General features: G+C 41.1%; 1 protein-coding gene across 1 annotated transcript in view; it reads right to left on the bottom strand.

Annotated features, from left to right (window-relative positions):
• Nucleotides 1-18,919, bottom strand: part of GRM7 (glutamate metabotropic receptor 7) — an 814,585-nt gene that overhangs the window by 236,315 nt on the left and 559,351 nt on the right. The window contains 2 exon segments of the mRNA XM_032649804.1: nucleotides 6,486-6,625; nucleotides 16,676-16,876. Coding sequence (XP_032505695.1) covers nucleotides 6,486-6,625; nucleotides 16,676-16,876 — 341 coding nt within the window.

The following is an 18,919-nucleotide window of genomic DNA, read 5'->3' on the forward strand; positions in this document are numbered from 1 at the left end:
CTAGTAAGTGGCAGAGCTGAGACTCAGATCCATTTAATCACGTTAGCTGCAAACCTGTAGCCCTAATCACCGATAACGAAACTGTAAGATATGAGCCATTAATTATGATGAACAATAACGTGATTCCGTAAAAGAAGCCTTCACACTGAAGCTGAAAGAAGCACTAGATTTTGACAACTTACGTATTTTTCTCTTTGTCAACGTTGATTATGGCTATCCATTACCCCATATCTCACGCAGTGCATTGAAAATTAGGAGCGTGATTAGACTTCTAAAACATCTTTACTGTCGCAATTATGAAACAACAGAGTGATTAGCAGTCTTATGGGCACGGTAAATAAATCTTGATTTGGGGAGAGATAATTGGATGAAACAGTAATTGCTGCGATCAACCGTACTTTTTATGTCTTTAAACGCCCGTGAAAGCCTACATTCTAACCGGCGTGAAAGATTCAATATTTAACAAAATCACAACTCTTAAAATTAATTTTTTATCACCTCAGTTTAATGAAACCTGAAAAAATTCTGCTTTTTGAGGGTAGGCTGACATTTTATTTCCCCCAATTTGGGCACATTAAAACAATTTTTTTTTTCATTTTGGATTGCTGTAGTGAATGAGATAGTAGATAGCAAAGTTACCACACTTAAGTCACCTTCATTCATTGATCAGGGAACAATCCAGAGGGGCTATAAATGGCTTCCAGTAAAGGTTTCCTAGGGCTCAAAGGATGTCACTTCCACCTAGTTTCCCTAAGTTTTGCCTCATTTTCCCTGGAGCTCCTGGCTCTGTGGCCTCCAAATGGCTCCCTGGGGCTCCTGAGGGCCACACCCACCTCCAATAGGAGGTGTTGGATTGGCTGGCAGATTGCCAGTGGTTCATCCTGATTGGACAGTTTACTGCCCATCATCACTATGGCCACAGTGATTGGCTTAGGCTAAATCAGGTGTAGCCCCTGGACTTGGGAACTACGCCGGGCAGACCACATGGCTATAAGAAGCTTGGGCGCTCTTCCCAGAGGGAAGAAGTGTGCTGTGGCTGCTTTCTGTAGAAAATGTCTACCATTAAAAAGGGTTCATGCTAATTTTACACGTCTTTATATATTAACAGCAATAAGCCCAAATGGCTGCTGTGTTCCAGATACTAGTTCTAGTAGGTACATGAAACAATAATTAAAACATAGATTCTTTTAGGAGTTTTCAGTCCCTAGGTAGAAAGTCAGTTCAACAGGGAACAAATCACTTATAAAGCCCCCCACACCTCAGAAGATCACAAAGTTGGACTAGCCTACATACGGGCAGATGACAGAGGTGCCAATAAAGGTTAAGTGATATTTATTCAACCTTCCACGTAAGAGAGTTTGCAGTTCACTGTAGGAGGCTGCCCATTAAGAGTAGGTTTTTTTTTTTTTTAACTTTAATCAACAATTTGGGATTTTAAAGAACGTCAGTTATTTGAAAAAAGGACATTTTAAGCGTATCTAAATTTCCTACTAATTGCAAATAACTGAAAGATGACAGAAGTCACCTTTGTTTCTAATATGCAAAACAGATGTAGAGTTTATTCACATTATAAATTTATAATTTTTTAAACTATCTATGTTTCATTCCTTGTTTTTCCCAAAATATTCCTCATTCCAGTTTTTAAACAGGACTGCATTATTCATTTTAAAATATTTATTTTCCTCTTCTCCATCTTGGGAATTACTACTTATCCTTCAAATTCCAGTTCAAATATAAGTCAGTGCCTTAAATCAGAACCTATCTAAATGCTGTAAATGCAATTTATCAATTACAGAGCCCTGATCCTATTCTGGGAACTCCAAGGGCAGGGACGTGCCCCTCGTTTCTCCCAGCATCTCCGGGAGCTCCATCCTTTCTGACACCCTGCAGACGAGCAATGGACAGGGTTGCATTATCCCTTTGCCTGCTTCTCTGCCGGGAAAAGTGTTTTCTGGAATCTCTGCATCATACTGTACAAACCTGAGAAAATAAATCAGGGTTCTTTCTGTAGGGGTGGTTAAGTGGGAGAGTGAATGGCTTTGCTCTTAAGGATTTCCTTCTGATGAATTCTTGTTGGTGCAGAAATATCGTAGTAGCAAACCATGTGGTCATGTGTTAGCCTGAGAGGAGACAGGGCCTACAGCTATTACTCCGCCAGTGAGGGCTCAGGGCGCATTCTGTAACAGACAGCGCACTCCTAGGCATCTAAATTCCAGAGGATTGGGTACAGAATGGCAAGCAGTCTGCTCTATAGCCCTGGGATTATAAGACTCTAAAACCTTGACGTCTTAGCTAAGAAACTCATTTGCAATTACTGACCACAGAGAAAGCTCTCCAGGAAATTCCATTCGCTAGAGATGATCTAACTGGGGATTGAAAGAGTACCCCCAAGACTGTAAATGAGAAGTACACTTGTCACTTGACATACTTTATTTTACTTCATTGACTAGGAGAAAGCAAACCTACAAAACTAAGTTTGCCCCAAATTCACTCTCACAGAACTTTTAAGTGAATCAGGATTATTAGAGTAAAAGTAGTATCTTGAGCACGGTGATGCTGGAGGGACAGGACACCAGTCACTGGACAGGCTACGGGCTATGGCCCGGGTCTTCAGTGAGAAGGGTGGAGCGCCCTCTGATCACTGCATTCACCTCCATTTTAGTCTTCTCTTAGTGATTCAAATTGGACTTTACAGTATCGTAAGGAGCCCATAAAAGGCATTAACGTGGTAACCTCTTTCCAAGGCCACTTACCACAGTGGCCACCCTCCGAATTAACCCAGCCCTTCACGGGTCTAAAATTGTCCCTGTTCCTGGCTCAGCCATTTGTACCTTTAAGGTGCATGCTATCCTGAGCATCAATTACTGGGTTCAGCTGAGGATTCGTGGTCCTGTCTGCTCTTCCTGCCATACCACTCTCAGCATGACAAAGTAGAATCAGAAATGTTCCTGTTTAGTGCTAAGTCAAGCTTACATCTCTGGTCTAGCTTCCGTAAACAAAAACAAAAGTCCCAAGTATTTATGGTCGGCCCAACTTGCCAGGCAAATGAAAGAGGATCTTTTAAATTCGGTGCTATTTAGAGTAGTTAGACTGGAACTGTGTCATTTTCTATGAGGTTTTTCAAGGCCTTGGGTTCTCTGCTATTACAGTTTCTCTCTCTCTCTTTCTCTAATGCATTTCAAGGCCCGTTAGAGATTAACAACTTACATTTTTTTTTTATAACTATGACCCGAAACTCTTTTCTGAGCTTCAGATTTATATCCGTTTCGTTTAGGCTTTCATATATTTGGGAAGACTCAACTGGGATTCTCAATTTTTCTCCTCCCATCCCAGAAGTCTCCCTAATCTCTTGTTATAGCATCCAAACGGCCTCAAGCTATACACGTGGGATTCACTCTTATTTTTCCTTCAAACCCAGTATTATTTTCCCTTTAATCCCAGTACTGAACCCATCACTAAATTATGTTATTCTTCCTATAAGATATATATGTAATTACAGATGTACATATACATATATGTATATGTGTGTGTGTGTGTGTTTCCACTCATTTCATTACATCTCCACTATTAACACACTCTCTAAGCTAGTGGTTCTCAAAGTAAATATCATCAGCATAACACAGGGACTCCTTAGAAAGGCAAATATTTGGGCCTCCTTCCACTCCCAGATGTTCTGAATCAGAAACTCTGGGGGTGGGCCCAGCAATACGTGTTTTTACAAGCCTTCCAGATGCTTATGTTGCACACTGAAGTTTGAGAACCCCTTCACTAAGCCATTCTATTTCAGCTCGACAACTGCAGTGCACTCTTAATTGGTCTTTCCACTCCCATGCTTGCCCTTTGCTATATTACCTTCTCAGTAGACAAAATAATTTTTATTCCTAATTCTGATCCAGTCACTCCCTTGCTTAATACTTCTCTGTGGCTTTGAAATGCACTCAGAATAAAATTTTAGAAATATTTACCATGGCCTACAAGGGACTGCCTGCTCTGGCTCTTACCTACTGCCCTAACTTCTCCTCCCCGTCCCCTCCCTTAGCTATACCATGGAGTGCCCGCCTGCTGACCTGCTCCGTGGATCACTCGTTCTTCCCCCATCATCTGCTCTTCATCCAGTAGGCCCCTCTCCACCTCCATTATTCCTTCTCCCACCCTGCCTCTTACCACACTTGGGAATTTTCACACACGTATCTCTTGTTTACCATGTAACTCTGCCCTAGATGTTCAATTATGTGCAAACAGGGACCATGTTTATTTTGATTTCCACTGTGTACTTATCACATGACAGGTGCTTTCAAACAAACAAACAAAAAAACCTACTTGTTGAATGGCTAATAAGATACAATTCGTATAAAGCTTAAAATACAAACCAAACAGAATAATCTTCCTGTCAGCTCACTGGGATGGTGATACAGATACAAGCAGAGCCACGCAGGACAATGTACAAAGGAGGTAAACATCCTGTCACGGCTTCATCAACCCCCCCCTTTATGCACAATCCTTCCTTCTAAAAATCATGACCCAAGCTCTACTGCCCCCAAGACATCAATTTTGCATGCTACTCTCAAAAAGCCCTGATCTCAATCATTTCCAAAGTGCCTCCTAAGGTGTACACCAATAAAGGCTAATGGCATAATTTCCAGGTTTGGAAGAGACACTAGAAGGACTTTTCTGGGACAGGGCCTGTGATGGTTCTTTGTATGTGTCGACTTGATGAGGCCACGGGGGTGCCCCAGTATTTGGTTATACGTTATACAGGGTCTGTCTGTGAGGGAGTTTCTGGATGAGATACACATTTGACTTGGTGACCGGGTAAAGCAGTTGCTCACCAGTGTATGTGTGCCTCAGATAATCTGAGGGGCTGAGCAGAATTAAAGTCTGAATATGAGAGAATCCTCTCTCTCTCTGCCTATCTTTGAGCTGGGACATCGGTCTTCTGCTGCCTTCACACTCAGACTGGAGCCATTAACTCTCCTGGGTCTCCAGCTTGCCAAGTGCAGATCTTGGGACTTCTCAGCCTTCATAAGAATTGTGAGTCAATTTCTTAGACTCTATCTATCTATCTTATTGGTTCTGTTTCTCTGGAGAACACATAATAATGCAGGGCCCTGCCAGACACAAGAAAATCGTGTTTGTATGTATTACTATTTCAAAGTAGATCTGTGGACCTTGGCAAGCCCTACCTGATTGATAAGCCTTACCCAATATACCTGTCCACAATATCCCTGGTGAATGTCATACTCAATCTTGATGCCACATCAAAGGACCTGCTGTAGAACTTCTTGAAGTGTAAACCCTCCCAGGAGGGGAAGACAAGCAGGGGATGCATGGTGTGCTGAGCTCCAGCTGTGCTGGGCGCAGCCAGGGTGGAGGGACCCTAGCCCGTGTGTTCTTTCTTCCCTGGGAAGACTGGGTATATTCATTTAAACTAACCATTAATTTCAAATAGGGCATTGTAAGTATTATTAGAAGCACATTATTGAATGTTGAACCCGAAATATTAAAAAAGTGAAAAAAAAAAAAACTTAAAAAGGTGGTTGGAAAGCTGTCAGCTAACACCTAGGCAGGCATATTCCAAACAGAACCACTTCAGGGGGATGTAAATGCTAATCACACAAGGCCACTCCATGATGATGGTGCAACAAGACAAAACAAGGTCACTCTGCCATCAAGTGTGAAATTAGACAGAAACAAGGATGCTCTGCAACCACAAAAATAACTCAACATCTCCCTTTTCCAGTTCACATAAGTATCTACTGTTTTTTTGTTAGTGACAATTCTTGCCCAGCTCTTGTCGTCCCACCTCCTAGATCAAAATCACCAAGACACTGAGTTATCAAATTGTCTCTACTTCCTAAGATGACCTAACCCAAAACTCATCCCTGCTTCCTGAAACCTTCTTAGAAACACCCAACTCAGCCCAAACTCTACAGCGAATCCCATCTGAACTCCTACATCCTGAAGAAGCTTTGGTGGCAGGCGCTTGTTTTTCATGCAGTGAGTTAAAGAAACCTAACTGTGTTTGACTACAGATGACTTCCTAATGGGCTCTGACTACTGAACTTTGATATAACCTTGCACAAAAAGATGAAAAGAAAAAAAATACACCAGCAAATAAGGAAGGAAGGAAGGACAGAAGGGAAATGTAATTTGACCAAGATTAAGATCTCCTCAAAGTATTAAGGTATGAGCTGGTAACTTGTCTGTAAAGCAATCAGAGCCTCAGATTAAACGAGATGATTCACACAGTTGCCGAGTATAACGTCAGGCATGAACTCCACACACATTTCCTATCCGCGCCATCATCATTGCTATCATTGCTGTATTATTATTGGTCATCAGTCCCTGCTGATGCCCGTAACAAGTTGAATGTTCACTTGCGGATGCTCACAAACATACAGACAAGAAACGTCTGCCTCAGGGAGCGTATTACAAGCCTGTTCATTCATCACAAAAGCAAAGGAAGAGGAACAAGCAAAACTCACATTGAGCTGCAGTTCATCTGTCCACTGTCCGATCAGGCGGTAACCAGGGCTGCTGGTGTTTGTGGTCTGGTACTGGAAGATGTCGTAACGCCCAGGGGCGTCCCCATTCTTGTTAAACATGACTGGGGTGCCTGCGCTGCCTAGTGAACACAAGACAAAGACAGATTTTAGAGTTAAACGAGTTTCCTTCTATCTCTTGCTTCCCGGGTAATGGTCTGGAGACCCGGTGATGTTTGATAGGCTCCGCCGAGATGCCCCCTGAAACTCCTGGGCAAGTCATCACGATAGTCTGCGAATGCTAATTATGGAAGGTGGGAAGACAACCTGCTTCCCCCTTTGAACAGCTCAATTTTTTATCTTAAAATATTTTATTCTACTTTGTCCTCTCTTTTAAGGAATAACAATCAAACGCATTATTTTCAAGAGAAAATATTAAGCTTTGTTGTTGTTATTATTTTAGTGTCCATCAAACACTAAACTGTGGTCAATAAAGAATCATTTCAAGAAATAATAAATACATTTAAAAGATGAAATACAAGAGAAACAAGCTCAAAAGTTCACTTACGTACATAGTTGAATACTCATTGCATGTAAAAAATATTTCTGGCTGATTATTTCTAATTTGCTTTAAACGATAACCAGCCTTAAATGCTTAGCAGTTTGCCTGGTGAATGCTTCATAAATAACAGATTCTTTCTCAGTTTTCCATTTGGGTCTTATTTAAAATGTCTATCTTAAGATAAAACCAATGTTTTGCAATAATTAGACACTGATGTCAATTTAAAAAGACATGCATGTTTTGAAAAATATATATAAATTCAAAGTTGGATATGAGTGAAAAGTCCCTTAATATTAATCGTGTGGAACAAGTGGCAAACCATATACAAAGAATGGCAGATGTGAGTTTCGTTTACTTTCAGCAAGACAGCAGTTACAAAAGAATCACCAAGAGTTCCTAACTGAGTGCTATTTCTCTCATGATCTATAAGAAACAGGAAAAATACCACTGGCTTCAGCATATGTGACTACTGTCTGCTCTTCCTATAAGTTAATACTAGATCAATATTCCCAGCAGAAAACAGGGAAAAAACCTGTCATTTACAAGGAAGTTTACAGATCAATTACAGGCTGAAACAGAATCACTGAGAAGAGAAGACCATTTTGCTATTTTTAGGGGAGGGACGGGGTAAGTCTTAGGTAATGACCGTGAAGCACTTATGATAATTCTCATTAAAAATGTCAGCTTCTAATGGTGGCAGAACTCTGCATCTGGCTAGTAGTCATTAGCTTCTGCAGAATCTGGGCCAATGTAGTATTTGCATTGATGACGTGGATGAAAGAAGAACTAAGGCGTGTTAACTGGACAGGAGAGAGAACGCTTGCAACAGTAGAAAAGGGTGTCTACGTTAAGGAAGCAGGCACGACACTGAGAGTGATCCCACACAAACGATCACTCAACACAAGAATGAAGTTAAAAAAAAAAGGGGCCAGAAAGAGGGACAATATATTGGGTGACAAGAGGCATATGAAGTTGCAATCCTGGGCTGAAAGTTACCCCTGCTGGAAGAGAGAGTCCAGCATGTAGGCAGGATACAGGGGCAGCTAAAAAAAACCTCCACACTACCTTACAAGTGTCAGGCACAGACTTTTATGACACTTTTGCCTATTAAAAAAAAAAAAAAATCAGAGCTTGTGGTAGGTTGCAAAATGGTTCCCCAGGTAGGTCTAAGTCCTAACCCCCAGAACCTATGAATGTCATCACACTTGGCAAAGAGATTTTGCAGGTATGATTAAATGAAGGGTCATGAGATGGGAGAGATTATCCTGGATAATGTAGGTGGGCCCAGTGTAATCACAATGGCCCTTACAAGAGGCAGCAGGAGTCAAAGGAGGAAGGAGAAGATGTGAGGATGAAAACAAGAGGCTAGGGTGATGCAAGGAAGGGGTCCTGAGCCCCGGAAGTGCATGTGGCCTTTAGAAGCTAGAAAAAGCAAGGGAGTAGATACTCCTCCAGAGCCTTGAAAAGGAACCAGCCCTGCCTTCACCTTAACTAAAGCTCAGAGAGACCTGTATCAGACTTCCAAACTACAGAACTATAAGATAATAAATGTGTATTGTTTAAGCTAGCAAATATAGGGTAACCTTTTAATGGCAGCAATAGGAAACTAATGCAAACCTGGAGGACACAGAGCAATGAGCTTCCTAATTTTACAGGTGAGGAAGTATACTTAGGTTCAGAGAGGGCAATCATTTACCTCAGGCCCACTCCGCTCATTAAATGTGAATAGTGCACCATAACTGGCTCTGGAATCCCCTAGAAAGGGTTTAAATTCCAGGTCTACCACTTCCTATACGTGTGACCTGCATCACATTATTCAGTCTTCCTCTACTTCTGAGTGTCAATAATGCCACTGTCACAGGGTTAGTAAGAATTAAATGTAACGATGTACACAAGGTGCTTAGTCCCATGCCTTTTACATAATAAGTGCTCAATGGACGGCCATGTTTTTTTTTTTTATAGTTTTCACTTTTATTATTGTTTTCTCTGCTAATATCTCAGGACCAGACCCTGATGCATGCTGTCAGACTCCCAGACCAATAATGTTTTCCAATGCATCAAAGGAGTCCCTCCTAACTGGTATTTAATTTAAATTTCTCCCTTGGTGTAAACATTTTTAAAATTTTCCAAACAGCAGGCTAGAATCCACTCTGGGAACGGGCATTCATCCATGAGCAACGCTGATTTCATCCTATGAACTTGAATTTGTGGCTGAATCTGTCTGTGGCCAAGGTCACCATTTCAATTTGTTTCTTCTCTGTTTCTCCTAGACACTAACCCCATGGTCCACAAAGACACCCCTTTAAGCCCTCTCTGTAGAGGAATCAACAGAAGTGTTTCTTACTATTTTTCAGGAAGACATTAATGTTCAGATACTCACCTCTCCTCTCTTTCACATTGGATACTAGGATTCATGTTGTACTTTACTATAATTCTACAGCTTCTAGTCATTAAGTAATAGGACGTGAGCTTTTCAGAGTCTTTGAGAGGATAAAGAATATCAGAGGCCTGGAGCTCCAAAGGCTCTCAGCCCACCAGGTAAATATTCATCAGAAAGGTACATACTGCCGCATCTCTCTCTCTCTCTCTCTCTCTCTCCTTACAATCCTTGTGAGGAGAAATGATTCTTGTGTTGCCCTTTCCATTCTCATTAAAGTTCATGCTTAGAAAAAATAAGGCAGAAGAGCTGAATACATTACCTAAGTGATGTGTAACAATGTATGGTGTGGCTCTGACCTTTTTGATGGATTCTACAATGCAACTGGCATTTTTCAGGCAGTTTTTTTTTTTTTCCCCACACAACTCCTTTTCAACATCACCCCTGAACTTCTTTTTTTTTTTTTTTTTTTTTTTTGCGGTATGCGGGCCTCTCACTGTTGTGGCCTCTCCCGCGGCAGAGCACAGGCTCCGGACGCGCAGGCTCAGCGGCCATGGCTCACGGGCCCAGCCGCTCCGCGGCATGTGGGATCTTCCCGGACCGGGGCACGAACCCGCGTCCCCTGCATCGGCAGGTGGACTCTCAACCACTGCGCCACCAGGGAAGCCCCACCCCTGAACTTCTTGAAAGAGAAAAAGAGGGACTGTGTTCAATGAACTCTATATCAAAAAAATAATAATAAGGATCAAACGGATCCAGAGAAAATAAATAAGTTATCAAAGGAGAAGCGATCCTCTGCAGGAACCGCCACAATGTGTCAGGGCCAGAACACAAGTGTCCTAAAGTAAAGGAAACAGGGCCACTTGACCAGATGGGATACTCAGAGGAGAGAACACTTGAGAGAATGCACTCAAGTAGGAAATCTCCTTCCCAGATGAGAGCATCTGAGTGAAATTCCTTTTTTTTCTCCTGGATCAAGAAGGATTGGAGATATACGATGCTCCGATGACAAAACAGTCTTCAGCATCAAAGTACTGACCTGACAGGTTTTCTCTTCTCTTCTTACCACCCCATACACAGATTCCAGAAAGGCTACCTTGATTCGTGTTCCAGTTACCTTTTGCTGCTCAACCAACTATCTTAAAACGTGGCACTCAAAAAAAAAATGACAATCTGTATTTTGTAATTCGGGCAGGGCTTGGCAGAAACAGTGCCTCTCTGGTCCACTCACATCAGCTGGGGCTATGGCTGGAGCACCCACGTGCAGCCTGACCCTTGGCTTCTTGGCTTCCTCCTAACATGGCAGCTGTGTTCGTAATACGGAAGTCACAAGAGAACCATGCAGAAGCCCTATGGCATTTTGTACCACAGAAGTCACATAGTGCCACTTCTGTATTAGCCACAGGCTCACTCAGACTCAAGGGGAGGGAATACAGATCTCACCCTCGATGAAGAAAAGCTAACTTCGTGTTTCAAGAAGACCACATGAGATATGCCATCTTTATAAAATAGACCCCAACCCAATTTGTTTTCTGGAAAGGAGTAAGTCTAGGTACAGACAGGCTTCACATGAAAGACTTCACTATATAACGATTCTCTAAGGTTGTGTATCCAAGACAACAAATTTGTTAAATTGACAAATATTGACACCTGGTTCGATGGGCCAACATCCAACATCAAGATAACTCAAATTTAGGCTCAGGACATTGCATTCATTTGGGATGACATAATTAGCCATCTTTTCTGTTGGTGCACAAGGGGAGGTTAAGTGATTGCTGAAGATGTAGCAATACTTTTAGAGCATTCTATTATCACTTCCTAAATTGACGCTTTCATAAATGTGAAGGTCGGAGTTATTAAAGTGTACTCTACTGGTCTGGAACAGAACTCCCAGGGGTATGGAAAATTCTGTACTGAAGTAACAGAAGAGCACGATTAAGCTTACTGAGACCAAGAAACATCAAGATTTTTCTAAAACATGCAGAAGAGAGAGGCTACAGTTTTCACAATGGACTAGAAAGAAAGTTGAGTTCTAGGTCTGTCTCTGTCATTTGCTAGCTGTGGTTGGACAAATATTTTCTCCTTTCTAAAATGTGATTCGTTTATCTAAAAGTCAAGAAATTGAATGAGTAAAAAAATGTCAAGCTTCTTTTCACCCTAATAGTTGCTCACTTAAAGCGACATGAAAGCCACTTAACGAAATCTAACACAGTTTTGTTTTTTTTTTCTGCTTTACAAAACTGTTGAGTCCCACCATTAATGAATGTCACACGGCCCTGGGAGGCTCCTGCCTGCCTGTCCATATGGCAGAAAGAATACCCTTAGAGCAAAGGAGATTATGTTGACAACAGAGAATGACTACAGTGATGACAAAGAAGGGGAACAGATTGGCCCTGCCTGTGAGCTCCCACAGAGCCTGTGTTCCAAGATGGAAGAGCAGGAATGTTGTAATAAGCCCTTTCTCTCAGACACTTAATAAAAGTCAAGAGAGCAGGCCACGGGGTTGGGTACTCTAGGTACCAGTTACAGCATCATCAATACATAACTGTGTGGCTTCAGACATCATGATTCTTACGTTCTCTGTGAATCAGTTTCTTTATCTGCTAAAAAAAAAAAGAAGGAAAATAACAGTATCTAAGCCATTTAGTATTATGAATATTAAAGAAGCCGATACACAAAAAGTACCTAGGACAGTTTCTGGCACATAGTAATCATTTGATAAACGTAGGGCCTGTGTCCAATCAGAAGCTCAGCATCTCTGGCTCATCAGTGGTAAGCCCGTCTTAACCAAAGTCTGCAAGCGTTAAATAGAAGAAGAATCAGATGAGAATCACCAACAATATTCTCAAAATGACTCTTCTTTGTTACTGGCCAAAGAAGTGTGATGCTTACCTATGGACCAGCATACAAAGCCCAGAAACTGACTGCAGGATATGTACTGAATTTATGTGTGCTTTTTCTGGGAAAATTTGTTATATATTTTAGGAGATTCTGTAAGATAAGGAAGAAACTACGAAAAAAAGATAATTTGTAGGCGAACCATTTTTGTGGTTGTATTTATAGTCATTTTTGTCTCCATCTTAACTCGGAAACTGTTGGTTCCAGAATCAGCTATGGTTCTTCTTCACCCAGATACTAGGTAACTCCTGAATGATTGATACAATATTGTGGGTTTAAGTGGATTATTATTTACAAGCAGAGAAGCAAGATTTTTTAAACCATAACATAATTATCTAAACCAGGAAATTAACATTGATGTAATACTATTTAAAACTAATCCGCAAATGTTATTAAAATTCCTCCACTGTCCCATTCATATCCTTTTTCTGGTTTAAGATCAGTCAATGTTCCCACATTGCATTTAATAGTAATGTCTCCTTAGTTTCTTCTAGTCTGGAACAATTCCTCCATCGGTCATTCTCATGACCTCAACACTTTTGAAGAGTACTAGCCAGTTATTTTGTAAAATGACCTTCAGTTTGGATGTCTGGTGTTTGTTAACATTAGATGGAGGTCATGTATTTTTGGCAATAAGACCTCAGAAGTGATGTTGTAACCTTTCCAGGGTTATCTTTTTTTTAAATTAATTAATGTTTTATTGAAGTAGAGTTGATTTACTATTTGTTAGTTTCAGGCATACAGCAAAGTGATTCAGTGAATCACTTTTCAGTATATATATATACATATATACATACACACACACACACACACACACACACACACACACACACGATACTTTTCAGATTCCTTTTCCCATGTAGGTTATTACAAAATATTGAGTAAAATTCCCTGTGCTATACAGTACGTCCTTGTTGTTTATCTATTTTATATATAGTAGTGTGTATATGTTTCTCCCAGATTCCTAATTTATCCCTCCCCACCACCTTTCCCTTTTGATAACCGTAAGTCTGTTTTCGAAGTCTGTAAGTTCTGTTTTGGAAATAAGTTCATATGTATCATTTTTTAAGATTCCACATATAAGTGATATCATATGATATTTGTCTTTGTCTGGCTCACTTCACTTACTATGATAATCTCTAGGTCCATCCATGTTGCTGCAAATGGCATTATTTCATTATTTTTTATGTATTCCATTTGTATACATACATATACCACATCATCATCGTCTTCTTCTTTTTTTTCTTTTGGCTGCACTGCGTGGCATGTGGGATATTAGTTCCCGGACCAGGGATCGAACCCATGCCCTGTGAAGTGGAAGCATGGAGTCCTCACCACTGGACGGCCAGGGAATTCCCAACTACATCTTCTTTATCCATTCATCTGTCGATGGACATTTAGGTTACTTCCATGACTTGGCTATTGTAAAAAGTGCTGCTATGAACATAGAGGTGCATGTATCTTTTTGAATTATGGTTTTCTCCAGATATACACCCAGGAGTGGGATATGGTGGCTCTATTTTTAGTTTTTTAAGGAACCTCCATACTGTTCTCCATAGTGGCTGCACTAATTTGCATTCCTAACAACAGTGTAGGAGGGTTCCCTTTCCTCCACACCCTCTCCAGTGTTTATTATTTGTAGACTTTTTGATAACAGCCATTCTGACTGGCGTGAAGTGGTACCTCACTGTAGTTTCGATTTGCATTTCTCTAATAATTAGTAGCATGTGATGTTGTTAAGTCTCGTTGCTGGTGACACTAACCTTGACAACTTGGTTAAGTGCTGTCTTCCAGGTTTCTCCACTTCAAAGCTGCTCTTTTCCCCTTTGTAATTAATGTGTTCCACGATGAAGGACACTTTGAGGCTATGCAAGTATCTTATTTCTCATCCTGCTTCTAAGCCCAATAATTTTAGCATCCATTGATGATTCTTGCCTGAAACAGTTATTACTGAGGTCTTTGCAAAATGGTGAGTTTTGTATTTCCATCTTTGCCCCATTCCATCGTGCTGTCCCTTCTCTTGCGTTTACGTATCCAGTTCAATTATTTATTTATTAGTATGGACTCATTGATATTTATTATATTCTATGAGCTTAACCCACTGTTGGCCCAGAATTAGCCAGTGGGATCTTCTTCAAGTTGGCTCCTTTGCCCCTTCCGCATGGTCCCATCAGTTTTTGAGCACTTTCTTGCTTTGTGGCACAACACGGTTTCAAATTCATCTTCTACCTGCCCTGCTCTGGCCCCTGAATTGAGAGCTTCACTAGGGAGCCCTAGTTCTTTTCACTGGAGAACGGTATTCATAAATAACATGTGGGTGCAAGTGCAGTCACTTCTACCAGGCTGTCATGGCTCCTAGGCCCTCTCAGTGGACAGAACTAGACAGCAGAGGTTTGTACACACACAAACATACCCATATCCATCTCCCTACCTCCCCATCTGCACGTGTATTAAAAGCCATGAGCCCATGCTTGTATCTTCTGTTCTAAGCCAACACAACAAGTCTTATTTTACCTTTCTCCCATCCTTACTAGTAATTTCCTTCTCTGACTCTCGTTATCCACAATATCTTTTATTAAATCTCAGCCCTCTTATGGACATAAATAATCTTCAGAATCGTGGGGAAAAAAATATACTAAGTTCCTAGGGATTGTGAAATATCTCTGTACAGTTATTCATGCCTTCAGTCTTATAGTATATAGTCAAATACTGTCTTCCAAAATTATTTGCACTCTTTATCTTTCTTCCTCACTCCCTTCAGTGTGGTTATGTTATTCATATGTAATTTAGTTAGGTTTATTACTGTATTAAATTTTGTATTACCCCGTGCAATGGTTATTTTTTAATTGAGAAATAATTGACATTCAGGATGGTTAATTTCATGTGTCAGCTTGACCAGGGATGCCCTGATAGCTGGCAAAACTTTATTTCTGTGTGTATGAGTATGTTCCTGAGAGAACTGTTGAAGTGAATAAAGAACTGTTGAATCGTTGAACTGAATAAAGCAGGTGACCTTCCCCAATGTGGGCAGGCATCACCCAAGCCCTAGAAAGCCTGAACAGAACCAAAGGCAGAAGAAGGGCAAATTCACTCTCTCTGCTTGAGTAGAGACACCCATTTTCTCCTGGCTTTCAGAAACAGATCAAGACTTACACCACCAACCCTCTGATCCCAAGGCCTGTACACCTGGACTGAATTACACCGCTGCTTCTATGATTCTCCAGCTTGTAGATGGCAGATCATGGGGCATGTCAGTCTCTATAACAGTGTCAGCCAATTCCTAAAATAAATCTCCGGTTGTATTTCCCACTCATCTCTACCCATTTATTTTAGGTAACCAATTACTTTCTGCCCAAGTTTTATGCTTTGAGAAATAAATGTGTAATGTGACATGTGGTTGGTGTGGAAAATTACAACCATTACTTCCATTAACTTGAGTACCTAGAGCAACTGTCCCTTCCTTTTCCTCTTAACCCCTCCCATTCCTGCTTACATTCACCAAGAAAAAACTTGGAAAAAGTCCTTCTATTTTAAGAAAAAGAGGGCAAACCATAACCCCCCCAAATTTATTTATTCATTGGCTCGCTCACTACTCATTCATATAATTGATTCAATCATTTGAAATGCTATAATTCACATACTCAAGAGTAAATTGCAATCTGACTACTTAACTTATGAAACACATAATGTCAACACTTAGGATTCCAAAAGAGACTGGAATTGAGACCTCTAAACAAATCACTTGACCAAGAAACTGGAATTTTGAAATATCTGTGTGGACATATACTGGATGAGTATGAATAGGTTGCTGTATTGCCAAAAGACTTGGATATCACCAAGTTCTGTATCACCCAAAGTTACATCATCAGATATTCCGGTTACCTCGTTTACCATATGTCGGAATATTAGAATTTTGATGTATACAAGGACGTTAACACCATACTGGGCATAATTTGACTTCTTGGATTCAGAAAGTATTGTAACTTGTTATCTTTCAGTGCTTCAATGTCGTTATGAGCACTTGTCATTTTTATATATAGTATTTTAGACATACTACGGTTGTGTGGCATTCTCTAGATGTTCTTTTCTTTTCTTTTTTTTTTTTTCGGGATGCGGGCCCCTCACTGCTGTGGCCTCTCCCGTTGCGGAGCAACGGACTCCGGACGCGCAGGCTCAGCGGCCATGGCTCACGGGCCCAGCCACTCCGCGGCACGTGGGATCCTCCCGGACCGGGGCACGAACCCGCGTCCCCTGCATCGGCAGGCGGACTCTGCACCACCAGGGAAGCCCTAGATGTTCTTTTCTACAATATAAAGGCCCCCTGTCAGCCTGAGAAAAGAAAACATGGAGACTCACCGTTGAAATTCACATTGCGGATATACTTCAACAACTTCTTGCCCCCAGCTCGCTCCATCTCTGGACAGACACCCCGGTAGTCAGCACAGAGATCCTTGTTCATGTGATGAAGGGCATGAGCCATTGCGTACACCGCGTCAATCACGAACTGAACTTTACCCTCCTGCTCATAGGCGGAATCTTTTCCAATTCTCTCCTGTCCTGCACATTAAAACAAGAAACACACACAAACACTGGCGTTGAGTAGGATGTCTCAATTTGCATTTACTTTCAAATATGCTTAAAGAGAACAATGCTTTGAGTACAGTCACGCAGGCCACATATCCACGTTTGGCTACCATGTTCGGTTGCTTTGATAGTTTTTGGAATTTGACTTTGGAGCACATTACACTAACCTTTCTGACGTATTAGATAAATTTCAGAAGCAGCACTTCAAAGGATCACAATAAAAGCCCTTGTGATAAGCCACCACACTATTCAAAACATAGTGGCCCCACAGAACCAAGGGATTGCTGCGATTAGAAGCTGGGCTGCCACGTGCAAATCTTCAAAGCTCACTTAGGCTAGAAAGGTGATACGCCAAAAGAAAATGAGAGAAAACTAATGAAATACCACCCCTGAACTCATTACCTTCTTCTATACACCTGCTCTACTTCCTGGGTTGCCTGTCTCAATTGTGCGTATTACTGGCAACTCTGATGCTCAGGCTGGAAACCCTGATGTCATTTTTTCATTCTTCCCTGTCTCTTACTCCACCCTCCCACATACGTATATCTAATGAAGAGCCAAAACGTCACCTGAAACAGTGAACAGTTTTGGCCACACTACCAATGCCCTATTTATGCTTTTCTCATCTCCCATCAGGACACAATGCTAGGTGTCTCTCTTCATCTAGTGATTCCTCCACCTTCATTTTTTCCAAACCACAGAGCTAATCACTTCACCCCCGTGCTCAGAATTCTTCAGTGGTTCTCCACTGCCCGCAAAATGAAATCCAAAGCCTTTCCCCTGACAACAGAGGGTGTTCATCGTTTTGTTCCTATCTGCCTAACGACAGTGAGAACCGGCCCCGATGAAGTGTCCTCCACTGTCTTGGAAGCCTTATATACATGATTTTTATTTCATCCTCACTTTGTCAGTTAAATATTATTAGTCCTCATTATACAGATGGGAGAGCCGAGCCTTACAGAAATTAAATCACCCTCCGAAGGTCGTGTATAGGAAGAGCAGATGACAGCCCACGTTTATCAGAACCCCAAACCAACATTTCTCTCACTTCATGGGCCCTACCTCACCCTTTTCCTAGAATTTAAAACATATATATTTTTTGCTCCAGACAAGTATGGCTATTTCTCCCGTAAACATCATCAGCTCTAACGTTAATTATCTTCGGTCATGCCCCTTGTCTTGCCAGAAATATCCCTCCTTGCTTTTGCCCATCATAACTTAACTCTGTCCCCGTGGCGCACTCCAGTGGTGGCTTACACTTAGCTTCTTGATCAGAATTAAAGATTTTCATAAAACATTTCAAATCTTTATTATAAAATTATCACTATATTTTAATGCTCTACTAGACTTTCCTTTTCTTTCTTTCTTTTTTTTTTCCCTTATATCCCCAGCACTGAACACAGCATTTAATATCTGGTAGATTCTGAACAATACTTGTATTAAATTAGGCATCCGTTAAGTACATGGTAATTCCAGGAACTCTCTTTAGACCTCTTGTCCCTCTATGACAAATAATTAACCACAGATTGAATTTCACTTTCGCAGCAATCTTTCCCAGATTGTCTTCTATGACACATTTGTGTAGGAAAGAAACAGTAGGGATCCTACAACCCCTGTCCCTTCTCCTGCAAAACGAAGTGTTCCCGACAGCCACCGTATTAAACGTTATTAGGTTTCTTTACGGAGAGACTGTTTCAGAGTATTTAATATAACATAAAGTATGATTTCCAAGAAGGAAGTTCAGAATTTCCCCAAATTACGTGAATTCATATATTTTCCTTTTCAGAGCACACGTTAATATCTCAAACGGCAGACAGTTCTTTGTTTTGTATGTATCTCATTCAAGTACCAATCAACCTGGTGCTCACTGCTCTTCATTGGGTCTAGGCCTTTTCAGCGTGTCTGGAGCAGGAATCTTTTTTGAAAAAGACAAAATCCATCATGAATCCATACTGCTACTCTGAATTCAAATTCTGGACTACAGGATTTGTACTTAACTCGACATTCCTACACCTC

The sequence above is a fragment of the Phocoena sinus genome, chromosome 11, assembly GCF_008692025.1.
Source record: "Phocoena sinus isolate mPhoSin1 chromosome 11, mPhoSin1.pri, whole genome shotgun sequence".
Lineage (NCBI taxonomy): Eukaryota > Metazoa > Chordata > Mammalia > Artiodactyla > Phocoenidae > Phocoena > Phocoena sinus.